The 27993-nt window shown below is 42.5% G+C and overlaps 4 protein-coding genes across 10 annotated transcripts; 3 read left to right on the top strand and 1 right to left on the bottom strand.

The window, feature by feature from the left end:
- The first annotated feature begins 54 nt into the window (after window positions 1-54).
- Window positions 55-9654, top strand: cherp (calcium homeostasis endoplasmic reticulum protein). Of its 3 annotated transcripts, none has more exons than XM_035523253.1 (19): window positions 55-225; window positions 958-1131; window positions 1594-1629; window positions 2389-2555; window positions 2886-3017; window positions 3109-3260; window positions 3518-3629; window positions 4343-4432; window positions 5063-5267; window positions 5392-5552; window positions 6014-6527; window positions 6646-6884; window positions 7126-7259; window positions 7462-7548; window positions 7921-8058; window positions 8375-8491; window positions 8571-8656; window positions 8974-9159; window positions 9377-9654. In XM_035523253.1, the coding sequence occupies exons 1-19, from the start codon at window positions 201-203 to the stop codon at window positions 9412-9414; spliced, it is 2793 nt and encodes a 930-aa protein (XP_035379146.1). In that variant the 5' UTR covers window positions 55-200; the 3' UTR covers window positions 9415-9654. The 3 variants fall into 3 exon arrangements, with proteins under 3 accessions (XP_035379146.1, XP_035379145.1, XP_035379147.1); XM_035523252.1 differs by having other exon boundaries at window positions 2880-3017; XM_035523254.1 differs by lacking the exon at window positions 1594-1629 and having other exon boundaries at window positions 2880-3017.
- On the bottom strand, window positions 8526-13664 carry c26h19orf44 (chromosome 26 C19orf44 homolog). Of its 4 annotated transcripts, none has more exons than XM_035523255.1 (9): window positions 13077-13664; window positions 12316-12987; window positions 11932-12229; window positions 11527-11603; window positions 11005-11443; window positions 10742-10831; window positions 10360-10526; window positions 10046-10156; window positions 8526-8613 (listed from the first exon to the last, which is right to left on the bottom strand). In XM_035523255.1, the coding sequence occupies exons 1-8, from the start codon at window positions 13236-13238 to the stop codon at window positions 10067-10069; spliced, it is 1995 nt and encodes a 664-aa protein (XP_035379148.1). In that variant the 5' UTR covers window positions 13239-13664; the 3' UTR covers window positions 8526-8613; window positions 10046-10066. The 4 variants fall into 4 exon arrangements, with proteins under 4 accessions (XP_035379148.1, XP_035379149.1, XP_035379151.1 ...); XM_035523256.1 differs by having other exon boundaries at window positions 10050-10156; XM_035523258.1 differs by having other exon boundaries at window positions 13083-13664.
- A 2001-nt stretch (window positions 13665-15665) lies between these two features.
- On the top strand, window positions 15666-19822 carry calr3a (calreticulin 3a). Its single transcript, XM_027010661.2, has 9 exons — window positions 15666-15890; window positions 16316-16417; window positions 16650-16853; window positions 17097-17191; window positions 17310-17519; window positions 18045-18158; window positions 18698-18841; window positions 19198-19290; window positions 19404-19822. Exons 1-9 carry the CDS (start codon window positions 15800-15802, stop codon window positions 19623-19625), a joined length of 1275 nt encoding a protein of 424 aa, XP_026866462.2. The 5' UTR covers window positions 15666-15799; the 3' UTR covers window positions 19626-19822.
- A 457-nt stretch (window positions 19823-20279) lies between these two features.
- rad23ab (RAD23 homolog A, nucleotide excision repair protein b) lies at window positions 20280-27203 on the top strand. 2 transcript variants are annotated; one of them, XM_027010700.2, is made up of 10 exons: window positions 20280-20474; window positions 21502-21583; window positions 21799-21878; window positions 22159-22568; window positions 23553-23599; window positions 23696-23823; window positions 23929-24019; window positions 24904-25070; window positions 25152-25292; window positions 25550-27203. In XM_027010700.2, the coding sequence occupies exons 1-10, from the start codon at window positions 20406-20408 to the stop codon at window positions 25661-25663; spliced, it is 1329 nt and encodes a 442-aa protein (XP_026866501.2). In that variant the 5' UTR covers window positions 20280-20405; the 3' UTR covers window positions 25664-27203. The 2 variants fall into 2 exon arrangements, with proteins under 2 accessions (XP_026866501.2, XP_035379177.1); XM_035523284.1 differs by lacking the exon at window positions 20280-20474 and adding an exon at window positions 20601-20807.
- The last annotated feature ends 790 nt before the right edge of the window (window positions 27204-27993 follow it).

Raw genomic sequence — 27993 nt, 5'->3', positions numbered from 1 at the left:
GCGCTTTCAAACTTGCCTTAAAATCTACAAAGAATACAATGCGCCGTAGGAAGGAGATTTTTGTATTTCCGGTCGTTTCATGGCTACGTTCATCCAAATAAATGTCGTGGTTGCCTTTTTAGCGCCTTACCGAGAGTCTGTCTTGTAGATGCTCCGTTATCAAACCATATTAAGTCGTTGACTCTCTGGCTCTTAAAATCATGGATATCTCCACTCCTCCGGAAGGTAACGTTAAACTTAGCCGAGCCAGTCTGATCACGCTGCGCGGTCAGCTAGCGTTAGCGTAGCTAGCTAGCCAGTCACATAAATAAAGCCAGAGCTCGATTGCTCATTTGTTTATATAACTGGAAAATAAATGTTATAAATGCTATAAATAAACTCCAACGCAGCGTTTCGGTTAGTAATTTAACGACCTGGGTGCCTTTATGGGGTGTGCTAACGTAGTCTGCTGTCGTGGCTCACGAGTTTATGACTTGTTGGGTTTCGGTCGTGCAACCTGGAAGTCCGTTTTTCACGGGCAGAGAACTGGACCAAACATGTCGCTGTTGGTTTGCCAGTCCCAGAGCTGTCAAAGAAGTCATGTGTATTGAGTAAACCGTTTAAATGGCGTTTCCTCACGTAATAGCTGCGAAGGTAGCTAGTGCTGAGTTGTCATGGACGTGATGGGGCAGAACTAAGACGATGTGCAGTCGCTTTCAGTTTTGTCGCCTCAGGTGTAGCTGGCTCGTAACTCCAGCAAGGGCTCGCCAACAGAGTTCTCACGTTTGTTTTGCATCACGTCCATTTCTTTCTCTGTTTTTTTTCCAAGCCATTACTCAAGTGTCGTGTTGCTGTGCGGACGTCCACGGCTAATCCTCAGAAAGACACTTGCACAGTTGCTCATTGTATTTATTTATTTATTTTCCCCTCATGTTTTCAAACGAATAATTCCATCCCACTTTCTCTTTGTGCTCACAGACCAAGAGCTTCGCAATGTCATTGACAAACTTGCACAGTTTGTTGCCCGCAATGGGCCCGAGTTTGAAAAGATGACCATGGAGAAACAGAAGGAGAATCCGAAGTTCTCCTTTCTGTTCGGAGGGGAGTACTTTGGCTACTACAAGTATAAGCTCGCTATCGAGCAGCAACAGCGTACGTATCACAAAGCAATCGGCGATCATCCTCCCCAGAACAGCAGACACTGATCTGAACTGGTGTATGATGCAGCCTCTACACATCATGTCTTTTTTTTGTTGTAAAATAGTTTCACAAATGTAGCATTTACTAATGTATCTTTGGCAAAGATTGTACTTCACTACAATTTTTAATTTCTGTCTGTATACATACACACACACACACACAGATATTCAAAATTTTAGTGAAATAGAGTTTCCAAAGAAACAAGACATTTTGGATAGAGGTCCCTCATTAGCTATGCAAGCAAAAAGCCTCACACTTTGAAGCACTTTGCTTGCATAGCTGATGAAGACTTCTGTCCGAAATGTCCTGTTTCTCTGTAAACCCTGTGTACGTTTCCCCCATCTAATTTATGAAATGTACAGAAATATGAGACTATGCTTTGTGTGTGTCTAAGGCATTATTCTTTCCTCATAGATCCTACCACTCATGATGCTGAATATAAAATGGAAGGTATTTATTAGATTGAAGATTAGAAATAATTTTTATTTATTTGTGAAAACTTGCCTGGTGTCATGAAGTATTTTTTGCATCATCAACGCTTGATGGCTTTTTCTTTACTTTTGTATTGGGCTTTGTCAGACACATTGTCTTATGTTTCGTTCAGGGTTGTGGAAAGGGACAAACTGTTAGAAGCCTCTTTGGACACTGAAGTCTCTTTGGAAAATACATTCCTATCTGAACACAAAATTGCCTAAATGCTTGTATATCTCTCGTTATCTTAGAGATTAGATATTCAGTTTTCTCCGTTATTGGCTTATTGTGCTCTCTGGTTGATTTTTCACATTTATTATTATTCACTTCAGTAGTTTGACTTTAATGCGGCTCCATGCTTCCCCTAGCTGAGATTTTGTTTTCTTTCTTTTTTTGCCTGTAGAGTTTGTTCTACTTTTCATGAGGTCTAAAAAAGAGGGCAACAAAAAAAAAAAAATCAGCATGTGAGAATAGCAGTGCATGTCTGAGTGGTGGTAATTTCCTGAACGAATGGCTTGGCTTTGGGAATGTCTGTTCAACAACGTAATTTTCCTTCTCTCGGCGTGCTTCCCAGTTCATGATTTTAGATGTTTCCCTTGGCTCTTTGATGGGAATGTGTGTACTGATGAATTGTTATCCTCCCATCCCACGCTAATTCTAGCGCTTAATTTTTTTGGTCTCATTACTGTGAACTTGCTGATCAATAATAGTAATCGAAGACCATGTTTTGAATTGCAGTGCTCTGCAAACCGCCAGGTAAAGAGATCCCTGATGTTCCTCCTCCGATGACCATGCTGCCTCCGCCCCCGCCCATCGCCCCCTCCACGCCCTCAGTAGATGAGCTCGTCCAGCAGAGCCAGTGGAACCTGCAGCAGCAAGAGCAGCACCTGAGCAGCCTCAGACAGGTAGCTCCACCCCCCCACAGCACCTGAGCAGCCTTGGGCAGGTAGCTCCACCCCCCCCCCCCACAGCACCTGAGCAGCCTCGGGCAGGTAGCTCCACCCCTCCACAGCACCTGAGCAGCCTCAGGCAGGTAGCCCCACCCCCCCACAGCACCCGAGCAGCCTCGGGCAGGTAGCTCCACCCTCCCCACAGCCTCACGCTACCCCTGGCTATTAAAACCTCTCCGGTTCCCTTAAAAGCTGCAGGTGGTTTTTGCTAGCAGACGATTTGGTTCTGCTTCTGCGATTCCAGCAGAGGCTTTTTTTTACCACATTGCTTTTCTCCAGGAGCAGGTGAATGCAGCCATCGCTCTGGCTATGGAGCAGCAGACTCAGAAACTGTTGGTGGAGACCCAGCTGGACATGGCCGAGTTTGACAGCCTCCTCCAGCCCATCATTGACACCTGCACCAAGGATGCCATTTCGGTACGTGACCACTCACCGGGCTGAGATGTCCAGCCACACAGTTGAATCTGTAGGGTGGAACTTGACTGTGGTCCTCTCCGTGTCTTCCCAGGCTGGAAAGAACTGGATGTTCAACAATGCCAAGTCCCCACAGCACTGCGAGCTGATGACCTCACACCTCCGCAACCGCATCACAGCAGAGACGGCACACTTTGAGCTCCGCCTCCACCTCATCTATCTCATGAATGATGTCCTGCACCACTGGTAAAGAACGAAAGAAATGACTTTTAATGTTGGTGCACCTAAATGTAAAATAGCAAAAAACAGCAGTGCGGTAGACTTTAATCGGGACTAGGGTGCCCTAAACTTTACAGGGCGTGCTGGATGCTGGTGACGCTCCTCTGACGGCCGTCCACTGTCAGACGTGTTATCAGCTTATCCCATTACCCTGTACTTTGAGCATTCGCAGAGTGAGTCGTGTAGTGGTCATTGGTGTTGACCTGGTTTGTATGGTACTGCAGCCAAAGGAAGAACCAGAGAGATCTGCTGGCTGCCTTGCAGAAGGTGGTGGTGCCAATCTACTGCACTAGTTTCCTGGCTGTGGAGGAAGACAAACAACAGAAAATAACACGGGTACGTTTTTAGTACAGCACTCCGCTGTCCAGCATCGGTGATGCTGCCCTGTGACAGTGAAAGAATATTCTCCAAAGAAACCATATTTACAGGGCGACACCAGCAGGAGTTTAGGTTGTTACTTTCTCTCAAAATCAGAGAAACCTAAAACCTTTAAGTGAGATTGTTGCCCTTCACATAATTTACCTACCTGTGTGGGCGCGTTCAGTGGGTTTACACCATGCCTTTGGTCTTGCTGATGTCACATAACTTTAACCTCGAGACATCACTTCAGAAATTTACTGACATACAATTCCCTTATATACATTCATAAATGATCAAAATAATGCGTGATCAGATTCCACATTATATTTTTTACATTTACAGCTCTCTTTCAGAGCAACTTAAAAAAAAAAAATGCTTTGCCATTTACTCATAGAACACATCGTAGTGAGTACAGTAGGTTAGAGGCCAAGATGCCAATGAAGTAGAATGCTGTTGAATACAGGGATCAATGCTGATGCCTTCATCATGGGCATAACGGATATTTTTTTTGTTACTTTTTGTATAGTTTTGTTGGTATTGCCCTTTAATTCGTATACTTAGGCTTAAGCCTTTGTGAAGGGAAGAATATACGTTAAAGTATTTCTTAACTTTGATGCCATTTGTTCCATGCCATGTTTTTGTTTTTATTTACTCGCTTACACTTATACTTTCCGTGCTGCTGTTCTCAGTTGCTGCAACTATGGGAGAAAAATGGTTACTTTGATGACGTCTCCATTCAGCAACTCCAGAGCCCCGCCTTGGGCCTCGGGCAGTACCAGGTATGCTCACACTCACACCCAGTACAGTCAGCCAGTACAGGCCCGGTCTGACATCGACACCTGGAGCAGCGGCTGGTTCAGTCACCCAAGGGAGCACGCGCCGCAACGCCCAACGGGAGCGTGCTTCCTTCCTGGCTTCCTTCACTCTGATATTATTTACAATATATACCACATTTAAAATGACTATTGTGTACAAGAATTTCTAATATTGATAATTGTTATGCACTCTTATTAATAAAGGCTGTGGCTAAAGAGGCCATGGGTTTGATCTGATGAGCTGATGATGGTTGCCGTTAGGCCCATGATGAAGATATTAAATCTTGGGTTGCTCCATTGTAGTGAGTTGAAGGAAAAACTAAGTGTACATTAACAGCAAATTGACATTTTTATGTATTTTTCCATTGCAATTACTAGACTTAACAGTACCAAAGTAAAGATTTTGTAAGTTAAAAACGATTAGGATTAACATTTCGTTTTTTTAGTTAATCTTGTTTTTAATTTGGTCAGCAATACCATGCACATTTTAGAATTTATTTTATCCACGTTCGTTTGTACGTATGCCTGTTTTGTGACGTATCAACTGGTGAAAGGTTGTGTTTCTCACCGCGGGCAAACATGCCGTGTCCTCAGGCGTCCCTGATCACGGAGTACGCGGGCGTGGTGCAGCCTGTGCAGCTGGCTTTCCAGCAACAGATCCAGGCTCTGAAGACTCAGCACGACGAATTCGTGGCCAACCTGAAGCAGCAGCAGCAGACTGCCGCCTCTGTCGGGCAGCTAGTTCCTCCCGACGCCGAGGTCAAGGGAGTGGCACAGCCGCCCATGGCGGCGCCCCCTGGTGGGTTGGAGTGACTGTACCGTATGTGTTTGCTCTTTTTATTATTTTTCCTCCTCTCCTGCGTGTGACCCTAGAAAGCACGTGACCGAGTGCGACTCTCTAAATAAATGTGTTATGTTGGCAGAAGTGAAGCCTCCAATGGCCGGCCCTCCTCCGGGTGACTATGATGGCACGCAGGCGAGGCCGCCGGACCCAAATCCCTCTGCCCCCTCTGACGTTCCTGCCAGCAAGCCCAGCTGGTTCGAGCCTCAGCATGGCATACCCGCCTGGAACCCACAGCAGCCTGTGAGTGTCCTCCCGCAAGTTCTGTATGGCAGAAGGTGTACATGTTGGTTGCTTTTGGTTCTAAAAAGGTTCACCAAAACAACAACAAAAGTCTGTCAATGTGTCTTCACCCCAGAAGTAAAAGATATATGGGTATTGACTTCTTTAGTGGGCTTTTTTTCAGAGATTTCAGTGTTTTGGCCTTTTGGGAAGGGGGGGGGGGGTCTTGTGTATATACTTACATTTTAACATTCTGAAAGTCGGGTGTCACTCATGCAGGAATATGTTTACCTATTACTCTTTTGAACGAATTTTGAATATTTTACTCAATTCATATCCTGAACATCCAGCAATAGTTTATTTTCTGGTGGTTGTTCGCTATTTGGGTATATCTGCTTTGTGCTTTCACCAACAGCCTCCACACACACACACCCCCCACCACACACACACACACACCCTAACTAGAACTGTTCCTCCCCCAGCCACCATTTGACCCCACCCAGGCACCTCCTCCATGCCCACCCTGGAACAGCCATGAGGGGATGTGGAGCGAGCAGCGGGACCCCAGCTGGAGTGGCCCCCGGGAGGGAGGCCCTGGGGGTCCTGGGGGCCCTGGAGGCCCTGGAGGTCCTGGAGGACCTGGGGGACCTGGTGGCCCAGGAGGTCCAGGGGGCCCAGGGGGTCCGTGGGGCAGCCAGAACGAGCCCCCGCCCTCTTGGAGCGGGCAGTTCGACCAGCCACCCTGGAGCAGCCAGCCAGACCAGCCTCCCTGGAGCCAGAGGGAGCCCCCTTTCCGCATGCAGCGGCCACCACACTTCCGGGGAGCCTTCCCACCACACCAGCAGCCTCCCCCTTTCAGCCAGCCCCCGCCACCTCACAACTTCAACCGCTTTCCGCCACGCTTCATGCAGGACGACTTCCCACCCAGGCACCACTTTGAGCGTCCGCCCTACCCACCGCACCGCTTCGACTACCCGCAGGGAGAATTTCCTGGAGGTGAGGAGGCGATACAGCAGATGTGCTGAGCTCATGGCTTGTAACGGTGCAGTATTACAAGACAATCCTTCTTCTGAAGTATCCACAGAATAACAATGCTTCTGTTGACCTGTTCTAGAGATGGGTCCCCCCCACCACCACCCAAACCAGAGGATCCCCCCTCCAGGAATGACCGAACATCCCCCGTGGGGGGGGAACCAGCACCCTGAATTTGGGCCACCACCCCACGGCTTTAACGGACAGTCTCCCCATATGAGGCGCCAAAACCCCTCCCACGTGAGCCAGGACGACCCTAGTCTGGTGCCAAACGTGCCGTACTTCGACCTGCCAGCAGGCCTCATGGCTCCCCTGGTGAAGGTAAGCTTTCAGATGCAAACGGGTGTCCAAAACTAACTAACTAACAACTCTTATACACTTGTATAGTACATTTCTGCCTCCTGTGATTAAATAATTATTGTACTGGATATTGTGAGTGAGTGCACTGTTATACCTAGAGACTGTTCTAACTTAGAAGCACAGGCACATGTAGATGGTCATGGAGTCTTTGTTCTCATAGCAAGATCTTACCAGCAAGTGCTGTTCTTTTATCCCTCACTAGCTGGAAGATCATGACTACAAGCCCCTGGACCCCAAAGACATTCGCCTTCCTCCCCCCATGCCCCCTAGCGATCGCCTGCTGGCTGCCGTGGAGGCCTTCTACAGCCCTCCGTCACACGACCGTCCCAGAAACAGGTGACCTTCAGTAGAGTTGTCAAACTGTGCTGGACTCCCCCTTTTCTAATGGCAAATGCATTAGTAAAGCAGCAGGCCATCATTGTAATTAATCCCATTGAACAAGTTCTTGGGAACCAGAAATTTGGTGGGGTGTGTCGGACGTTGTGTGACTTGTTTCATTTGGTGGTATTAACCTGCTGCTGGTGTGTTGCGTTACTAGTGAGGGCTGGGAGCAGAACGGCCTGTACGAGTTCTTCAGAGCCAAGATGAGAGCGAGGAGGAAAAAGGAGCAAGAGAAGCACAACAGGTGTGTGTGTGTGTGTGTGTGTGTGTGTGTGTGTGTGTGTGTGTGTGTGTGTGTGTGTGTGTAAAGTGTTTTGACCTGCTATGGATTCTTCTGTGTCTGTCAAATAAAATTAAACTGTATCTGTTCAAATTTGGAATTGCAGAGTTCTGTGGCTTCAGGGCACTGTTTTATTCAGTGATGTTTATTTTAGACTCATGACAATTTTGTTACCATATCATAATTGTTCTAATTACCACTTGTAATAGTGCTATCACTCCTCCTTCCAAACTCCCATCAAAAAAAAAAAAGTTACAATTATTATGGTTAACAAAGGATTAAAAGCCAGACATTAACACTGTGCGTATGTGTGCACGCACGCGTGTGGCTCCTCAGCACGCGAGGCAGCCGCTCTCGGAGCCGTTCCCGTAGTCGAGGCAGGTCATCGTCGCGCTCCAGTTCCCGCTCCTCCAAGTCGTCCCGCTCCAGGTCCTCCAGGTCCCGCTCACGCTCCTACTCTCGATCCCGCTCCAGGTACCACTGTCCCAGTGCTGCATTCCTCTTGACAGTGCACACGTGGGTCACATTTCCAATGATGTACAATACTATTGCAACTGTTTTTGCTGATTCCATGTGGCTTTTTGGTGGATAACTGCTTGAAATCACTACTTGCTACCTGTATCACATTAGTGTGCATCTTCTCGAGAGGCATTTTTTTTAACACCACAACTTGCACTTGAAACAAATCAAGAGGACAAAAACATGGACCTGATTTGATTTCTTTAGTCAGAGCAGTCAATGGTATTTGATTTGAACGTTATAAACTGAGCCTTGGTTTGCGCTTTCCCAGAAGCCGGAGCCGCTCCAGATCGAGGTCCCGAAGCCGCTCTCGCTCTAGATCGCGCTCTAGATCACGCTCTCCTGACCGGAGACGACATGCGGCAAAGTCCCGCAGTCCCACACCGCCGTAAGTGTTCACGGCCGCCACGTGCGCAGACACGCTTTAAGACATGTTCTAGAGGTCACAAGGTCGTGTTTTTGTACAGCTCCACCTCTGGGTTGGGCTCCGGGTCCATAACTGATCACAGGCTGGGAGAGGAAAACAAAGGTCATCAGATGTTGATGAAGATGGGTAAGTGTCCTCGGTGGGACACAATCAGCCTCACTTCTGTGTGACTTATTGGTGTGTGTGTGTGTGTATATAGGATCTTGTCACAACTTTGGATTTGTAGAGCTGCTGTTCTGCAGTTTAGCTGCAACCATAATACCTAATGCAGTTCAGTGTGGTCTTCTGTTAGAACTAGTTAGGTTAGTTAAGATGTGTAGGACAGTACATTTCCAGGACTTTGGATTAATTTTGGCTTTGTGTGTGTGTGTGTAAGTTTTAGATTTGTCAGAATAGGCTGGAGTGATTGTGTGTTGTGTATAAGCTGCTGTGGCATGTGACAGGGTGGAGTGGCTCAGGAGGTCTCGGAGCCAAAGAGCAGGGGATCCAGGATCCCATCAAGGGTGGAGATGTGCGAGATAAGTGGGACCAGTACAAGGGCGTGGGCGTGCCCCTGGATGACCCCTACGTGAACTACAGAAGAAACAAAAGCTACAATTTTGTCGCACGGATGAAAGCCAGAGAGAAAGGTAGTTTTCTCGCTCTGTCTGTAATACTTTTCATCTCCCAGGGGTTTTAATATCAAACCACATAAAGCGATACCATATTCCCACTTTAGTCATTTTAATAAGCACCACAGCAAATTGATATTTCTAAGTCTCTATAAATGTGCAGTCATTGTATACTAGAAGTTAATACACCCAACATTTAGTTACAAATTGACCTCTATCCTTTGTTCATTTTCAGTGGGTCGAGACCCTCAGGAGCCCTCGACTACAGAATGATTCTTCTCAACAGTGTTTTTTTGTTTGTTTTTTGTTTTTTTTTAAAGACCGAAATAATAGATGTGTTTCCATTTTGTTTTGAAAGTTGATCTTGCCTTTGGTTTTTTCATTGTAACAAATGCGAAACGTCATGTCCTGTTGTAGTCAAAACATGGTATTAGTGTCCTTGCAGTCAACTGAATTTAGCCTAGATTTAATACTTGGCACAAGGAAATAAAATACATTTTTAACATGTAAAAATGTCTTTTTTGTGACAATTATAAATAAGTGGCAGAAGCAATTGACAGAAGGGGGGTGGGGTGGGGGGGAGACGCAACAAAAAACTGAACTAAATCACATTTGGATGTACCTATACCTACTAGTAAAATGACCTTTAACCCTAGCTGCAAGAATAGCCTCCAGCAGTATTAATGTTAATTTTAAGATGTGTGTGTGTGTGTGTAAAATTTTTATTTATATATATAAATATATATATAGCACATTGCTCATTGCTCTTTACAATGGTTCTGTGTTCTAAAATGAAGTAAGGGTAAAGAATGAAGCAAGAATTTCACATGTGAAATTGGAATCATAATTTGGAATTATGTAGTAGTAGTGAAAAAAATCTATACTTAGTTATGGCTCCTTTTACCCACAGTACTGTGTGTGCGCTTCAAATGTAGTGATAGTCCCTCATCTCCTGCAAAACCTCTGCCAGAGCATCCTCCACGGTGAGTCTGGGAGACCTGTTATACCGGATAAACTGAAAGAGAAAGTCTGACCTCAGATGAGGAAACACATAAGTAGTAGCAAATTAATGCTCCCCTCTCAGACATATCTGAATTAATGACGACCTCAAACCTTAAAACTTAATTTGTAAAGTAGTGTGTATTAAATATCTATATTCCATGTTCTTGGGTCCATCTTTTCAGATATAGTGCTGAAAACTAATTTTTAGCGAGTTACCTCTTTTGTTTCCTCCAGTGTGGTGTACCTGTAGTCAGCAGGTCCCAGAGCCTCCACCGTGGCCTGGTGCAGATGTCTGCTGGACTCTATAAAGTTCCTGGTCAGGGCTAGCTGCTGTCTCAGCATGTCATTGAGAGCAAACACAGCAGGTCTGTATGTGGACAGGGCTGCAGGACATTAAGGCCAGATGTTCAGCATTTAGCAGACTTTAAACACTGAGAAAATGACCAAGAAAATCCTGCTGGACCATTTCTGTAGCTTATGGACAGCAGGAAAAAGAATGGAAACTTTGCGGGAGCACAGGAAGATCAGTCTTTCCAACAGTGGAAACATGATGGCTGACTTAATGAAGAGAGTCAGGTGCTAGATGAAGCTTTCCCACCTTCCACTGCCTCCGCGCTGACCGTGTGGCTGGCCAGTGGAGCCGGATCCATGTAGGACATTCCAGCTGATGGGCCCAGTACACCCTGTCCTGCAGAGGAAGCAGTCACAATCTATTCTGCACTTAGACAAGTACTAATTATGCTTGTACTGCACTTAAAGCTGGTACAGAAATATATGATCACTTCTATAATGGTAATAAAAACATTTCAATGTCATAAGTAGTAGTAGTAGTGAAGCAAGTAGGAATACATTGAAACCTACCAAAGGACCAGGTATGTGTCAGACTGTCTGTTTGTGTCTGCACTGTGGCGTCTTTCATGGTTCGCCTGGCAGTCGGACTGTGTGGCTCGCTGTGAGGAATGATGGCATCACTGGTGTGGAAGCTAAAGTGAGAGCCATCGCTCAGGGTTAAACAGGACTCTGATTTGCTATAATGGACGCTTGTCAACTCTTCTGAGGGTACACGATCATCATCATCCCGCACTTCAAGCGAGAGAGACTGAGGTTCTGTAGCCAGGGAGGAACGTTCATATCTGCCTGAGAGATGCTCGGAGATCTCATTTGCACTTATTGCTGTTTCGTTGTGGGTCTCGCTCTCGAAGTCACTCTTGTACTCTCCTGGAGTATCCTCAGGGACATGTGAAATCTCTTTGGCTGAGGAAAGACTAGGATGTCTTGATTCATGGGGGCTTGCTTCATCCTGCACGTAAACCATCACACAGACGTTATATTCTCATTACCAGAGTCATTCTGAAACGTTATGTGGTCATGCGGTTGCCCTACCTTTTCTTTTGAAACTTCAGCTGTGCCAAGAAAAACAGGAGCCAGATCATCCAGTGTCAGGACATTTAATTGGAAATCTGCCGAAGAATGCAAAGATTAAAAACATGTAGCAGACACACAATATACACTACACATTTTCAAGCCTAAGGACATACTGCTCTGCAGTTTTGTGTATTTCTGCTCTAACACACCCGATTCATCTATGAAATGGATCTCTTAGCAGTTATTTTGAATTAAGTGTATTAAAGTAAATAAATCACAAAACAGTTATTTCAGTAGATTAGAAGACGCAGAGGCACAAAATTCAACATCTACATTGATTTCAAACATTTTTGAGAATACCATCTGCACCTGGACACCATAACAGAACATTCACTTTTTGTCAATCGCAAACATCTCTCTTACCATCCAATATCACACTTTTCTCACTTAGTGTATCATCATTATTAGAAGCGACAGAGAACAGCTCATCCAGTGTCCTGATCTCACTGTGTCCTGATGATGAGGATAAAGACAGATGGGTGACCCCAGCTCTCCGGGACACAGGCCTTCTGGCAGAGGGGATCTTGGGTGATGATGGTGGAGAAAGAGAGGGAGTCTTATGATGACGATCTGTGAACGCTGATGAAACAGGAAACTTTTCTTCATGATTTTCTGCAGATGGGACAGCATTGGCAACCTTTTCACTGGTCTTCATGTAAATCTGTGCATGACAAAAAGGAACAAACTTTTTTACAAGGCAGTATCATTTCTTGTTTTCTTTTTAAATTCCAGTGTTTCTGACACTACCTTCACAGCCATTTGAGGACTCGTCTCCGTTTGTCTCATGACTTTGTTCCGGTTCCCATCTGGCAAATCGAGTGACTCTCCCAGGAGTATACGCATGTCTTCTTCATCACTATCCAGACTTACACCTTTTTCCACACGAGAAGCAATGCTTGCAATAGTCACGCGTGCATCCATGGGTTTAGTATCGGGGTCCTTCTGATCATTAAGAGTCAATGATTTCTTCTTAAGAAAACGACTACCAGCCATACTTGGGACACTACTGGATGATGCTGACAGACCAGACTCGTGTGGCAGTGGAAGGTCGGTGTCAGCATCCAGGCCAGGCTTCTTGTTCTTATGATTTCTGAAGCGCTCTTCAATCATTGCTAGCCTACTGAGCGCCACACTTTGTGGCCGGTGCCAGAGAACAAGCTTTGGGTCACTTTTATCAGCAGTGGTCGTTCCAGGTGTGGATGACCGTATGTCTGCACTGGCATCAACAGCAGATTTTTTCAGAAATCTGCTTCCACCTCCCACATCAAATCGTTCTAACGGTTCTGCAGAATAAGGTGATACCTTCGCAGGAACGGTGAGATAATCTTGGTTTTCACTCTCTGGATCTTCTGAGGACAGATCACTTAGGTCCTGAAAAGGAGTCTGTCTGGTTTGTAACAAGCCATTTCCAAAGTTTGCCTGAGGACATCGAAAACATTTGTTTAACAAGTACAGGCAAAAGATTAAATGACAAACAGTAAGGGATAAAAAGCTAAATTTACACGTACACTGACCACGTCTCTTCGTCTATTAGCCTTTGATATCTCACTGCTTAAAAGCCTCTGCCCAGAGAGCTGTGCCTTTGCTCTTTCAAGAGCTGCACTACGAATGCCTCCACGATGCCACATTGCAAAAACATACGGCAGTTTATGTAGCCCTATCATTAACATTACCTAGCAAACCCATTAGTAAACATTGCTTCGTATCCTAGAAATAGTAGCTAAGAATGAACAAAAGGTGTTACCTTAAAATTACATTAAAATGTATGTGGTTAGCATTACCGATAAATGTAAATAGCTATTACTAGCGCTAGCTAGCTATTGCTACCTACAATAGAAGTTATCTAGCGTTAGTTAGCTAACCAGCTATCTTGCCATCTTATATCCCTTTAGACGGTTAACAAGCTATCGCTAACGTCGTTATTTTTGATGTGACATCGGTAGCAGTTCCTTTTATCCCTGCATAAAAGGTATAAACAAGACTATTTTTCTTTAAAGTCGTATTAGCTGACTCAAACCAAACGCTTTGAATCTCAAGCTAGCCCTAGCAACCAAACGGGCGTCCCAACAACAGCTCTAGCTAACGCTATCTTAACTAGCCTTACGCTGCAAGTTTAACATGGTTGCCAGATTTCTGTAGGTGTGCAGGACCACAGATAGGGAACGGTTTTTAAAATGAAGACTAGAAAAGAACTTCTAGATGGAATAAAGACTAGAGGAGAACAACTAGATGGTATACAGACTAGAGGAGAACGTCTAGATGGAATAAAGACTGGAAAAGAACTTCTAGATGGAATACAGACTAGAGGAGAACTAGATGGAATAAAGACTAGAGGAGAACTTCTAGATGGAATAAAGACTAGAGGAGAACTTCTAGATGGAATAAAGACTAGAGGAGAACTTCTAGATGGAATAAAGACTAGAGGAGAAAAACTAGATGGTATACAGACTAGAGGAGAACAACTAGATGGAATAAAGACTAGAGGAGAACTTCTAGATGATTATAAAGACTAGGTGAGAACTTCTAGATGGTATGATATTCTACGTGGGCACATCATTTATATTCCCTTTGTTATGAAACCCAGGACTTAGTGTTTTATACGCAATGAGAGATGTATTCCTATTAAACTGGCAACGTATATTGACGTTGCACGACTGTAGCAGGCGACGGGAGAATTAAAGGTAAATTTCGCTGATAATGTGAATAAAGTATCCATATAGATATAAAATATAAATTATATATTTAATTTTTTAGTTCACTCAAAGCTCTCCATTTTCCATTCAAGTCCTCTTGACATCAGGGAAAAACCTTGTCATGAACACTTAACTTTGCAGAATATGTTAAAAATGTTATATGTTATGGGTATAGGCGTAATTTATGCTGCGGACATGTCCGAACTACTTTTTGTCCACCACCACTTTTTGAAAGTGTAGTCTGAAAACATCCGTGCTTCCTTTACATTTAGTCTTTGCTTGATTTATTCAATAATAATTGAAGTAACAATATGCTTGCTTAGTCAAAACGAAACGTATTGTTCTCAGTGACAGAATCAGAAAACGTTCTTGCTTATATTTTGTCACACGATGCTAAAATGATAAACGCGGCACAGCTGACACTTCGTGAATTGTTTTAATTAAAAGAGATAGAAAACAATTAATTGTACTACAAATATATTTAAATCCATAATGTTGGGCTGATTTATTTTCAGTGAACGAGTGTGCCCGACCATTTGACTTGAAAGGGAATTTGAGAAGCAGCTGAATTAAATACAACCCACTGTTGGAATTCTGATGCTGCCTTCAAGTCCTGTTGGAAATATCGTATTTACGAGATGAATGTACTAGTTGGAAACTCGGATTTTTCGGTAAGGCCTGACTTTACGATCTGGGGCCGTGCCAGTAATAAAACGGCACGGCGGCTGACGGTATGAACACTGCTCATACAGTAGACAGAAGTAGGTAAAGGTTTTAAGCTTATTAGCGCTAGCTTTGTATGTATACATTTCTACTACTATTAGTACTACTTATAACATTTAAATGTTTTTATTACCATTATAGAAGTGATCAATATTTCTGTACCATCTTCAACAAACATCTCAACGTCCTTTATTTAATATTGCATTAAATTAAAAAAAATTCTGTTCAGTCACTTTGTCTTTTGTCCTTTTAGTCTTATTACCTTTACCAATTTTATTTTCTGTTCTATATTCATCACTTAAACACGTCGTAAAAGTATTCATTTTTCTCAATGACCGTTCCACTGAAACGCCTTATCATTTTTACTGCCAATTGCCTGAATGTTTTCAGAATGTGGCTTCCTTCAAACTACGACTGGCCTATGTGGTTAAACTGCTGGACGACATTTGTTGGCTTCGACTTCAGCTCATCGGGGGGCGGGGGGGGTGTGAAACCCCGACAAGTTCCGCACACAAATCCTTTACTTCACACGTTGCCTGATCGAGATTTATGCATCGCTATCATGGACTGAAATCTACAATGTGAAATACGCGGATAGCAGAAGGACCGCCCGCCTCTGCACTGCCTCTTCACTCGTGGTCTCCTCTCATTGGCTCAGTGTCAGTCCAATGAGCCTTAGCCATCTGTGCAGGAACAGAAACGAAACGGTAGTCCGCTGAAAATATTCCGATAATTCGGCGTATATCATCTTATTTAGACCGCTCGACGTTATCCGAAGAGAGGCGACCTTCATAAAATACTTTACAGGTGCAAATATGAGAATCGCCCTTGCAGTCTTTTCCGTATTTGCAGTAGCGATCACCGCAGACGCGACTGTGTACTTCAAAGAGCAATTTTTGGATGGAGGTAAATCCATGTTTGCTTTCGTTTATGCATTAGCCTATTAGCCTGTATGATGTCACGCCTCTAATAAATTATTTTAAATAAAAAAAAAGCTTAATTAAAATAAGTAATAAGATTGTCTTAGTGATTTAACTACCTTAATGTTTAGAACGAGGCAACACATTTAAGTTTTACAGTCACGTCTGTTGCTTTACTCCTGCACATTTTATGATGCATTTGCAATAACGCTGAAAATCCCCCAAGATATTTGATAAATTATGACACGTGCAATTTTAGTTTTAATTGTTAATGACTACCGTTGTTCTAGGTTGCAATGAGGATTCAGAAAGATAAAAAAAAGAGTACCTGATGTTTGTTTGCCCTTTCCCAGGTGTTAATATATTCTTTGCAACATTTTAAAAATAAAAAATTATATTGCTCATTGGTAGATGGATGGAAAAGTCGATGGGTGGAGTCCAAACACAAATCAGACTATGGACAGTGGATGCTTTCTTCAGGAAAGTTCTATGGAGATGCTGAACTTGACAAAGGTGAGGTTTTCGTTGCAGTCTCTCCACACACGCACAGTGCTGGAAATGGACTTTGTGTAACCAAATATCTTAAGCTGAAAGGAAAGCTAATGCAAATTGACTTGAAGGCAAAGTACAAGCACATACAAATCCTTTCTGCCACTGAGCTCATTGCATAAACTGCATCAGGTTCATGCCATCATAAATGTTTTGCTTTCTTCAACATTGATTAGTATTGTTTTGCCTCCACAAGGTCTTCAGACTAGCCAGGATGCCCGCTTTTACGCCCTGTCCAGTCGGTTTGAGCCTTTCAGTAATGACGGTAAGACACTAGTGGTCCAGTTCACAGTGAAACATGAGCAGAAGATAGACTGCGGGGGTGGCTACGCGAAGATCTTTGCTGCTGACCTGGACCAGTCGGCCATGCACGGCGACTCCAAATACCACATCATGTTTGGTAAGCTTTGTTCACACTGACAACTCCTTGCTACAGCCAAATGCTTAGTGGCACAAGATAACATCTTGACCAATAATCATTTGTTTATTTATTGATTTATTAATATCCATTGGTAAATTAAAAACACTAGTCATGTTCCATAATCACTGCAAAATCACTGTAAAATCAATCACTTAGTTAAGTGTATCTTTTAGCATGTCTGTATAATGGAGCTAAGTTTTTTCTCATTTAAACTTTCATAAGGCCCTGATATCTGTGGCTACAGCACCAAGAAAGTTCATGTCATCTTCAACTACAAAGGCCAGAACCACCTCATCAAAAAAGACATCCGTTGCAAGGTTTGTTGGTTGTTCCTCACAACATTAACCCCTTTTCATTTGGAATTTGTAAAAAAAAAATCAACATTAAAAAGTGTCTAAAAAATGTTTTCCTGATTTTTGCTAATTTCCATTTTAGGATGATGAGCATACACACTTGTACACATTGATCCTCCGGCCCGACCAGACGTATGAAGTTAAAATTGACAATGAGAAAGTGGAGTCTGGCTCTCTGGAGGAAGACTGGGATTTCCTTCCTCCCAAAAAGATCAAGGACCCAGAGGCCAAAAAGCCAGAGAACTGGGACGATAATGCTACAATTGATGATCCAGAGGACACAAAGCCTGAGGTTCGGCTTTGTGTTGCTATGCCATTTATCATCAAACTCACTGAAAGAAAATACTGTTGTACTATCTACATTTGGTTATAACTCTTATTTTCAAAATTTGGATAAAGATATATTTAAAGGTTAGCATGGGGTTGGCACAAAATGTGTTGTGATTAACTGCTTTATAATAAACAAATTTAACATGCTTATTATAATAATTAACGTGCTTATTACGAAGTTTAACTTTGCTCACCTCATTTGGAAAACATTGTGGATTCCCTTCAAGTGCTATAGGCTTCACTGGGTAACAAATAAGATTCATATTCAACACACAGTGCTGAAAATGGATTAGAGTGTTTGAGAGTTATCTCAGCTCGTAAAGAGTAAGCTACAAGAAACCGGACACACATCCTCACCCTTCTGTCAGGACCAGAGCTCGATCCCTCAACACTCAGCAGCCAAAAAATTGGAAATCTTCCTTGGAATCTGTTTTGCTCACAGAACCGAACACTCAACCCGCAGCCACTTTTGTTTTGCTTGTTTCAGGACTGGGACAAACCAGAGAATATTCCTGACCCCGATGCCAAGAAGCCCGAAGACTGGGATGAAGAAATGGACGGAGAGTGGGAACCCCCGATGATTCCTAACCCAGAGTACAAGGTACATCCCTGAGGATTATACGAACTACGCTCGCACTCATGGTTATTCGCATGTTTTATTCTTTTTTTTCCCCTTTATGCTTCCAATTAGCACTGCTGATATGGAGTCATGGTGTCTCTAAGCCGCACTGTTATCATATTGCTGACATTAAAGGAGTGATATGTTTTTCACTTCATGAAACAGCCTATGTTTATGAAATGTAGTGGCCCAGATGTTTCAGAGATTCTCAACTAAATCTATAATAATTCATTAATAATAGTTCATTTGAGGACTATGGAGCAATTTGTTCTTCATCTCATGCGAACTGCACTTTATAGAAAACATTTTAAATAATCACTTCCATAGATATTGTTTGCAACTTTTTGTGGTAAAAAATGACTTATTGCTCCTTGAATGGCTTTCATTTCAATACAAGTAGTAAAAATTGAACTAAGTCCTTATTCTGCAAGGTTTGCATAGGGTATAAAATGAATAAACAGAACACCTGTCGGCATGTCAAATAAACCATGCCATTTAAGTTCTCTTTTTTTTTTTCCCAGGGTGAATGGAAACCCAAACAAATTGACAATCCAAACTATAAAGGAAAGTGGGTGCATCCGGAGATTGATAACCCAGAATACACTGCAGATGTCTCAATTTACAAATATGACAATATTGGTGTCATTGGTTTGGATTTGTGGCAGGTATGGTTGGATAAGCAATTCCAATAATAATATTGTCCAGTAATATCTCAAATATTAACGCAGTGATGGTGATCTTTCAGTGAATTGTCTGAGAACTAAATCGCTTTGGAACTGATTGTTTTAGAATTGAATTAGTAAATGTCTGTTTCTCTCTATCTATCTATCTATCTATCTATCTGAGAGAAAGAGAATATGGCATTTACATGTGAACCTTAATTTAATATTAATATTAATATTTCTACATTCTCTGTGATGATCTTTTAAATGTTTAGACTGAATCAGAACAAAAAGGTTTCAGATGTCTTCATGGAACTCAAGTCTGTGTCTGCCGATGCTAATCATATTCATTTCCTCAGGTGAAATCTGGTACCATTTTTGATAACTTCCTGATCACTGATGACATCAAAGAAGCAGAAGATTTTGGTAAAGATACATGGGGAGTCACTAAGGCACGTTTGTTGACCGCACCTTCATAATGCTGTGATTTTTGTCTGTGTTTTGGTTCTGGATGGTCTTGTCTGCATGGATTCACTGGTCACATGACTTTATTACTGTGCACCAGGGCCCTGAGAAGAAAATGAAGGAGAAGCAGGAAGAAGAAGAGAGGAAACAGAGAGAAGAGGAGGAAAAAAGCAAGAAGGACGACGACCACGAGGAAGAGGACGACAACGACGACCACGAGGAGGAACCGGAGGAGGAAGATGAGGAGGATGAAACTGAAGAGGAGCCCAGCCCAGCTGAGGACGAGGATGAAGATGGAAAGAGTGCAAAAGATGAATTGTAGGTGACATCATAGCACCCCACTCAGTCCTCTGTCTTAGGAAAACCTACGGATCCTCAGCCACCAAGCAAATCTCCTTCTGTGTGGGGGTCTTACTACAGGACTGGGACAGTAGAGCAAGGGTGTGTTGTGTTTTCATTTTTGTGTGTGCTGTGTGCGTTTTTTGTTTTTTTTTACCCCCCTCCCCCCTTTTAATTATTATTATTTTTTTTATATCATAAGTTAATCTTATAAGATTTTGTTTTGTTGTGTCCTAGATTTTTTTATTGCTGCTACCTGGCTCCTCCACTTAGACTTTTTAAGTCTCATGTAAAACTAAAATGATCAGTTTTGATTATCATAATGTCTTGAGTTGTTTAAGAGAAAAAAAAAAAGTTTATCATTTTAGGTTATTTGCACTTTTTTTAAATAAATGATTTTCTTAAACAGTCGTTGTTTTTGCTTCTGTCCTTTTTTAATGGTATATTTGCATTTGAGCTAGTCAAATGAAACCAAGCTTTCCTCTCTCTCGAAATGTTATTTTATGCTGAGGTGCAATTGATTTTGTCCAATGGAGCAGTTTTTTTTGGGGGGGGGTGTGTGTGTACCATGTAAGGAGTGCGATTCATAACCTAATTCCCGCCGCCGGCGTGTCTTGTCCCCGGCCGCAAGTAGATGGCGTGGTACCGCAGGAGCGCTTCAGAAAGCTGAGTCACATCTAAATGCTGTGGCTGGTAACGGTTACAGCCAAGAGACGTGAATTCCTGCGTGTGTGTGTCTGTATAGCTAGCTCGCCATTTAACGATGCTGACGATTACGTTGAAAACTCTACAGCAGCAAACGTTTAAGATACAAATAGACGAAGGACTCACGGTAAGTGGGCGTTTTTTGAAGTTGAGGGGCCAGCTGAGTAAATTATGCCACCGTGGGGAGAGGGGGGTTTTCTGGGATGAGCCGGGGCCTCGGCGCGGACAACTTGGCTGCTCAAATGTGGTGAGGGATGCCTGTTTTTTTTTAAAAAACGGCACAGTTTCGCAGGTACAAAATGGACAAGTTTTTGCAAAAAACAAACAAACGAAACAAAAAAACAAACGAAAAAAAAACCGCCACGTCAAAGGCTAACGCCACGGAGGACGGCGAAGTGTTTCAATAGGCACCAACTTTTCGCCTCAGAATGACGACGCACTATCGACCCAGCCTCTCCAGGTCATGTTTTGGTAGCTACATAATGTTTTTTTTCCCCCAAAAAATGCCTGTGGAGGACGATTTTCAACCCGTGTCGATGGGTGTGTTGGTACAGATTAGCTAGCTAGCTAACTGTCTTAGTGCCATAACTATTCGGGTGGTATTTAGCCGTTTAAAAACAGTTACAGCACCGTAAACCTCGAGGTTACCGCTGATTTAATTGTTGTTAATGGCGTTGTTGGATGTGTGGCTATATGGTTTGATACTGTGTAAATTTAAAAAACAAACTTTGAGGCATGTTGTTTTTTTTGTAAAGTATGGACACCATTCATTTAGATGGGCAAACGTACTTGGGGAGCTTTGCAACAGGAATTGGCCAATTATCTTAAAGAACACAGTGGATTAAGAAAAGATTTACTTTACTTTTGGTGCATAATGCATTTGAATATCCTGTCATCATTATCTTGTGTTTTGCATCAGTAGAGGATAATTAATTATAGGCAATAATGTGACACCACTGACAGCATTCCATATAAGAGTAAAATCTTGCCTTAATTATTAACAAAATGTGCATGTGTAGATATGCATTTGAAATTTCGTCCTATAAAATGTAGCTACATGGCCACCCTGGAGATGTACATTGAACTGAGTTAACTTAATACTTTAGATTTAGTCCAGTGCCTTTATTAGAATCATTACTGAATTTCCATGACAGGTACGTGCTCTCAAGGAAAAGATAGAATCGGAAAAGGGAAAAGAAGCATACCCTGTAGTTGGCCAGAAGCTCATCTATGCAGGTAACAGCTCCATCATCATCTTCTCATTTTTTTATGGTTTGTTCTTATATTTGCCTTATTTCATATCTTATTTATTTTTGGTAAGTCCTGCTGTAAATAGTGTATACAGCTTATTTCTGATGAGTAATATAATTTATATGTATATACGAGAGAGAGAGATATGAGTAATACATTTTAATTTAAAGTGAAATTTAACCGGCACTCATTCATTTTAGGTAAAATCCTGAATGATGACATACCATTGAAGGAATACAAAATAGAGGAGAAGAACTTTGTGGTGGTCATGGTAACTAAGGTAGGATTTTTCTAATTAAACTAGCTACGTTTTATTTATGTATTTAATTAATGAAAAACACAAATGGAACAAATTTAGTGTTGTCCCCATTAGCAACTGTAATAACCTGCCCAGCCTGTAGAGGTTCCCAAGTGACAGTGTTTAAAAATGCAGGACAAAACAGAACAGATGTGGGTCACTATGGCCATTGATAAATGCAACTCTTTCCTGATTTGCATCATTTTTAAATATAAGGTCGCAGAAATTGGCTTCCGAGCAGCTGCGTTTTCTCTCTCTCCAGCCAAAACCAACTGCACCTCCACAGCCGGCAGCAGCTCCTCCTGTAGTTGCCGTTCCCGTCCCTGACGTCTCCCCTCAGCCTGTCTCCACACCTGCTCCCCCTGCATCTGAGCCTGTAGTCCCCGAACCTTCCCCTGCATGTGCGCCTGACCTCGCCCCCGCCCCGCTCCCCACACCTGCACCAACACCCACATCCGTGCCCGCAACCACCCCTCTCCCTGTACAACCTGCACCAACAGCGGAGCCTCCTGCTCCGCCGGCCACAGCGCCCCCTGCTGCCCCGGATGCTACGGTAGACCGAGACTCGACCGAGACAGTGAGTGCAAACCCAGAGCCCGCACTAGTGGAGCAGCCGCAGACAGCAAATCCTGAGCAGTCTTCCATTCCGGCTGAGGCCCAGCCAGCTGCCAGGTGTGGCCTCAGGATTTGGTCTTACCGTGGTTATTCTTTTATCCTTTTGCATTCAGAGAACAGTCTTGTCTAGTATTGATTAGTTATAACATTATTTGTGTCAGTTTGAAGCTCAGTATATGAAGTATGGTATGTTCCTCTATATTCATGCAGGCCTGTTGTTTTCCACAACATTTGGTTCAGTTTATGTGGTAGTTATTTCTTGAAATGGTCAATATGGTGTATCAGAACAAGGATAGTAGTTAAACTACAATGCTGAGGTTAGTAGCGTCTGGATGTAAAGGGTCATTGCCATAATTTATGGATTTTTTACATGACTGACTGTGGATTTTTTTTTATAGATGTAATTTAAGAGCACCATTTATAAATGGCACATCACATTCAGTTGCTTCATATTTTGAAGAAATAGTAACAAAGTAAAATAAACTTTCCACTTTCTGGGCTGTGGCTTCACAAAGTATTTTTTATTTTTTGATTAAAAATTGACATTAAAAACAAGGGTTGAGAGGTTTGCACCTAAGATGCTGCTAATCTAATGATTCCAGACTGAGAAACATCACAGTAAAGTCAGTGGAGAGCAATGGGTTGTGAAAAAATTATAAGTAATATAATATTGTAATATACAACAAAATGTAATGATTCAACCAACATAAACATCACACAAACCTAAAGCCAGCTATGTCTGTCTATCTATCTATCTATCTATCTATCTATCTATCTATCTATCTATCTATCTATCTATCTATCTAGTAGAGCTCTGGGCTGGAGTTTGGTCTGTTTGGTTACAGAATGATAAACCTGACATTTCCTTTTTTTTTCTGGTCTGCATAATTTAGCATTTCATTCATTTATTTATTTGATCATTTTATTGTTATTTGAATAATATACTTTCTCATTATGTAAACTTAAATGTTTAATCTTTACAATATAAAGCGCTTTGAGATCTAAAAACTAAAATTATTATTTTTGTTTCCACTCTTCTAGCATTATCGATGAATTGGGTCTTCTAGAGGAAGCAGCATCGATTCTTGGTTAGTGACCGATTTTGTCACTTTTTGACAGTTTACTAATGGAGTTCAGAAAGATTAGCCTGTACTATTAAACCTCTTTTCGTTCATGCTGGTTAGTCACGGGGCAGGCGTATGAGAATTTGGTGGCAGAGATCATGTCCATGGGCTACGAGAGGGAGCAGGTCATCGCTGCTTTGAGAGCCAGCTACAACAACCCTGACCGGGCAGTGGAATACCTCCTCATGGTGCGAGACTTCTTCAACATATCAGAAACGCCCCTTAGATTCACTGGGTGATGACAAACCGATCAGTAAGAGAGTAATTTTACACCTCAATATGTGCTCTCAAAGGGGATTCCTACTGAACTGGAGCAGCCTCCACAAGAAGTAGTGCGACCCACCCCGGCAACGGAAAGACCTCAGCCCCCTCCAGCAGCCACTGGTAAGCCCACAGTGCTGTTCCTGTGGTAACGAGTTAGAATGTCACATAGATACGAACTTGCCTTCGCCCCAAGCGCCAGCCAAGTCTCCGACCTTTGCTTTGATTGGGCGAAACATCCAGGGGCGGGGAAAGTCCAAATATGCGCAATTGTTTTCTAACGTTTACCCGCTGTGTAGAATCCTGGCTTTTATTATTATCTCAAACTGTTATTATGTCTTGAATCAAGTAAGCCAGAATAACATTTGTGTATTTGGAGGACATCAGAATGTAAGTGTGCCACATTGGACACCTAGGTTACCTGAATTTTTCATTTCCAGAATTCCAAAAACCGTTACTCAGACCACTGAGGAAGAAACCACCTGTCTTTGTTTAGAAATGCACGCTACGGTAACATTTAGCTGTTTCTATGAACTTTCTGAATGGTGAATTACATTGTGGCATAATCTGACAAAAATGTTCTGTGCTACATCTTTTCCTTTGTAATGCTGGCATACGTACGGCATGTTTGTACTACTTAGCTATGGCCATAATCCAACCAACGTGCTGGCCTTGTGTGTCGCATGGGGTTAAAAGAAAAGGGCAACGATGACATCGTACTGCGTTCCTTTTTAAAGTTTTACTGTACCGAGTACTCGTAATATTCTTACTAGAACGTTCTAGCCAATATTCCAATACACAAGGTAGCCAATCGAAATATAGCCAGAGTCCTGTTGTGTTTTTTGATAGTGAGAATAAAATAGATTGAGTATCTGATGAGAACAATACTTGTGATACACTTCAAAAGCAGGCCTTTTGTGATGACGCTCAATGCTGACTTTGGTCCATTGGTGCTTTGTTTGTGCCTGGGGCAGACCTCTGTACAGCCCTCTCTATACTGTGAACAGGTGCGATGTCTGCGCTCCCCCAGGACCCACCTGCGTCAGGTAACCCTCTGGAGTTCCTGAGGAACCAGCCGCAGTTCCAACAAATGCGTCAGATCATCCAACAGAACCCTGCCCTCCTACCCGCCTTACTGCAGCAGCTGGGCCGAGACAACCCTCAGCTACTGCAGGTGACGGATGCTCTAAGCCGAACGTCTTTAGACGTGCTGCGTGCGGTTGGACGTGCTCAAAAACGCCGGTCTCGTTCACAGCAAATAACGCAGCACCAGGAGAGATTTGTGCAGATGCTTAACGAACCACCGGCTGGAGAGGCAGAGGTGGCAGAGACACAGGGCGCTCCTCAGACGAGCTACATCCAGGTCACCCAGCAGGAAAAAGAGGCTATCGAGAGGGTAGGAACACCTCAGACATTTTTTAAACAAGTCATGCATCATTTTCTTCATGGCGCAAAGCATGAGATGCAGCAATGTGTGATGGTATTTAGAGTTATATAACCAAAGATGCATTGGGGTAACACTAGCTCTTCCAGTAAAACATGCATGTTTACTACTCAATCTTTTTGTGATCTTAAAGATAGAGACCTAGAGTACTAGGGTGGTACATGTTTGATTAAGAGTATTCTTCTCGTGTCTTTGTTTATGTTCTGCAGTTAAAAGCCTTGGGGTTTCCAGAGGGACTAGTCATCCAGGCTTATTTCGCCTGTGAAAAAAACGAGAACCTAGCTGCCAATTTCCTGCTCCAGCAGACCTTTGACGACGAGTGAACGTGGAACCCAGACTGGGATCTCTAGGGGGCGACAGAGATAATGGAAGCACTAGTTTGTGTGTAGCATGCGTGCGTTTTGCGGAGAGTTTGGGAGAAGTTTTTAAATGAGACTGCGACTGTGGTACCCTGTTAGTCATGAAGAGAAAAGCCATGTGTGACTTACACTAATATGAGAGGCCTGATCCGTCCCCATCTGTATTAGATGAGTTCACTCCTGGACATTAGGCTGTGGGTCTGTTTCTGCTGCTGTTACTGAGTGTGCTGTGTGTGGGTTTGCAGGTTTTTATCTCTGCTCTTTAATTTATTGCGATTAAATTCTGCCAAGAGACCCCCCCAGTATCATCTCGAGTCCCTTGCATAAGGCTGGTCTGTGCCTCATCTTCATGCTGCTCTTAAATGAAAGAATCTTCAGTTTGTTTTATAATAGTCACAAATTGCTGTTTTTGCCTGACTCTGTAGTACGTAATATTTGGGAATATTATTCTCAAGAGTACCATCATCTCTTGACAAAGGTTTGACAGTGTTTGGTGTCCTATTTGGGGATTTCAATAAATGAAAACTCAAAACGTTCTGATATTCTCCGTCTAATGGAGCCATGGATAAAATATTTACATTTAACATTAATTTACCTATAAGTCAAAAAAAAAAAAAAAATCATCATATGTATCATCGTATCTTGATAATTCAAAATAAGTCGTTTACATTATAACACCAAATTCGTAAATTCAACGAATACTCTAGTATTTTGAGAAAATGCATTTTTGTTTCCAAAGATTGGAGAATACTTGGGGAAGAGGCTGTGAAAATAAATTGAGTTGTGACAAACTTTGGTTTTCTTCACTATTATAATGGAACTCCTTTATTTTCCATTTGTAAATCACAAAAGCAAACCAATAATTGCCACAAGTCTAACTCCTTTTCCACACTTGCTTTCAGTTCCTTGTATCGCAAACGTAGATATTCAAATTACATATACAAATTATGCATTATAAAGTTAATGATGTGTACTTTTTGGTGCTGTATGGACTATCACTAGAGCCACTGTTGTATGTACTCTGATATTACAACTAGTGCCAAATGCATCTGATTGTATAGCTTTAAAACAAGAATGGCTAATGAATAAACAAAAATACTTTATAATCACCATGCTCAAACATCAATATATGAAACAAAATTATATATTTTTTATTTGTGTCTTGCATTATCTCTTAGAAGAATGTGTGGGCTTTTGTTTGTTTTGAATTTACAATGCTTGAATTTGGCTCAGATTTTTCTGTACAATATGTAAAAGCTCATTTGCTTTTTGTAAAAAATGTGTAATTTACATTGGAGGATTGTTTCCTGTTGAATGAGTTGGAAAAGATACTATTTTAACTCTTCTCATGGTTTCTGAATTTGAATTCAGGTTTGCTGTATTCTGAGGGAGTTGATTTTTAAAATGGGTCTTAAATGTATCAACAAGTCAAGGCTGATAAACTGGCTGTAACAGATTTACTGTCTCAGCAGGAAATAAACAGCTTTTACAAAGCTTTCAATTACACCTTCCTTCCATGAAAATACCTGCATTACATACACTCACCGTTTGGTTTATTAGAAGCACTTTGAGGGTGTAGTTAGAATTTACAGCCCATCTATTACTATATGTAAATTGTGTTTTTTTATGTGCCACTGATTTGAGATGGGTCCATCCAGGTAAGGGAGGTCCTTTAGCCAAGAAACTGACTTTCATGAAGGTAAACAGATGGGCTAATTTTACACTGAATTAATTTTACACTGAAACACATCCTGTTTCTTTGTGTAACCCCAAAACCTTCACTGAAACCTCTACATCGCTCTTTGTCTATATGTAGAGACAACAAAAAAGACAGTTCTGCTTGAGGAAACAACATTGAAGCAATGAAACATTAACATGGTACGTGCACAACAAAAATAAGACATGGAACTGGAAAAATGGTGGGAGGGTTATAAACAGAAAAGCATTATGACAGTAGACGTTTCTAAAACACTAATTAACCAAAAAGGGAGGCAACTAACCATCTAACATTTAAAACATTACAGTTAAATGAAACAAAAAAAAGCTGTGGAGAGCCTCATGGCATTCTGGCAGTCTGCCATCCATACGGGAAGGTCCCTACTGGACTGCTGCTACACAGCCACACCCCACCCCACACCGAAGGGTCAGCTGTCCTAGCAACCCACATTGTCCTGACAAAGTTCCTCCAAGCACTCAGGTTGGCGTGCCTTCCATGCTGCAGCCTCTCCGCATCCTCGAGTCCCTTCCTGTGGCGTGGGATATACAGCCATACTAGTGAACCTTGAGAGAGTGAC

The sequence above is a fragment of the Electrophorus electricus genome, chromosome 26, assembly GCF_013358815.1.
Source record: "Electrophorus electricus isolate fEleEle1 chromosome 26, fEleEle1.pri, whole genome shotgun sequence".
Classification (NCBI taxonomy): domain Eukaryota; kingdom Metazoa; phylum Chordata; class Actinopteri; order Gymnotiformes; family Gymnotidae; genus Electrophorus; species Electrophorus electricus.
Note: the sequence above shows the minus strand (reverse complement) of the source record. Positions and strands in the feature narration are given on the sequence as shown.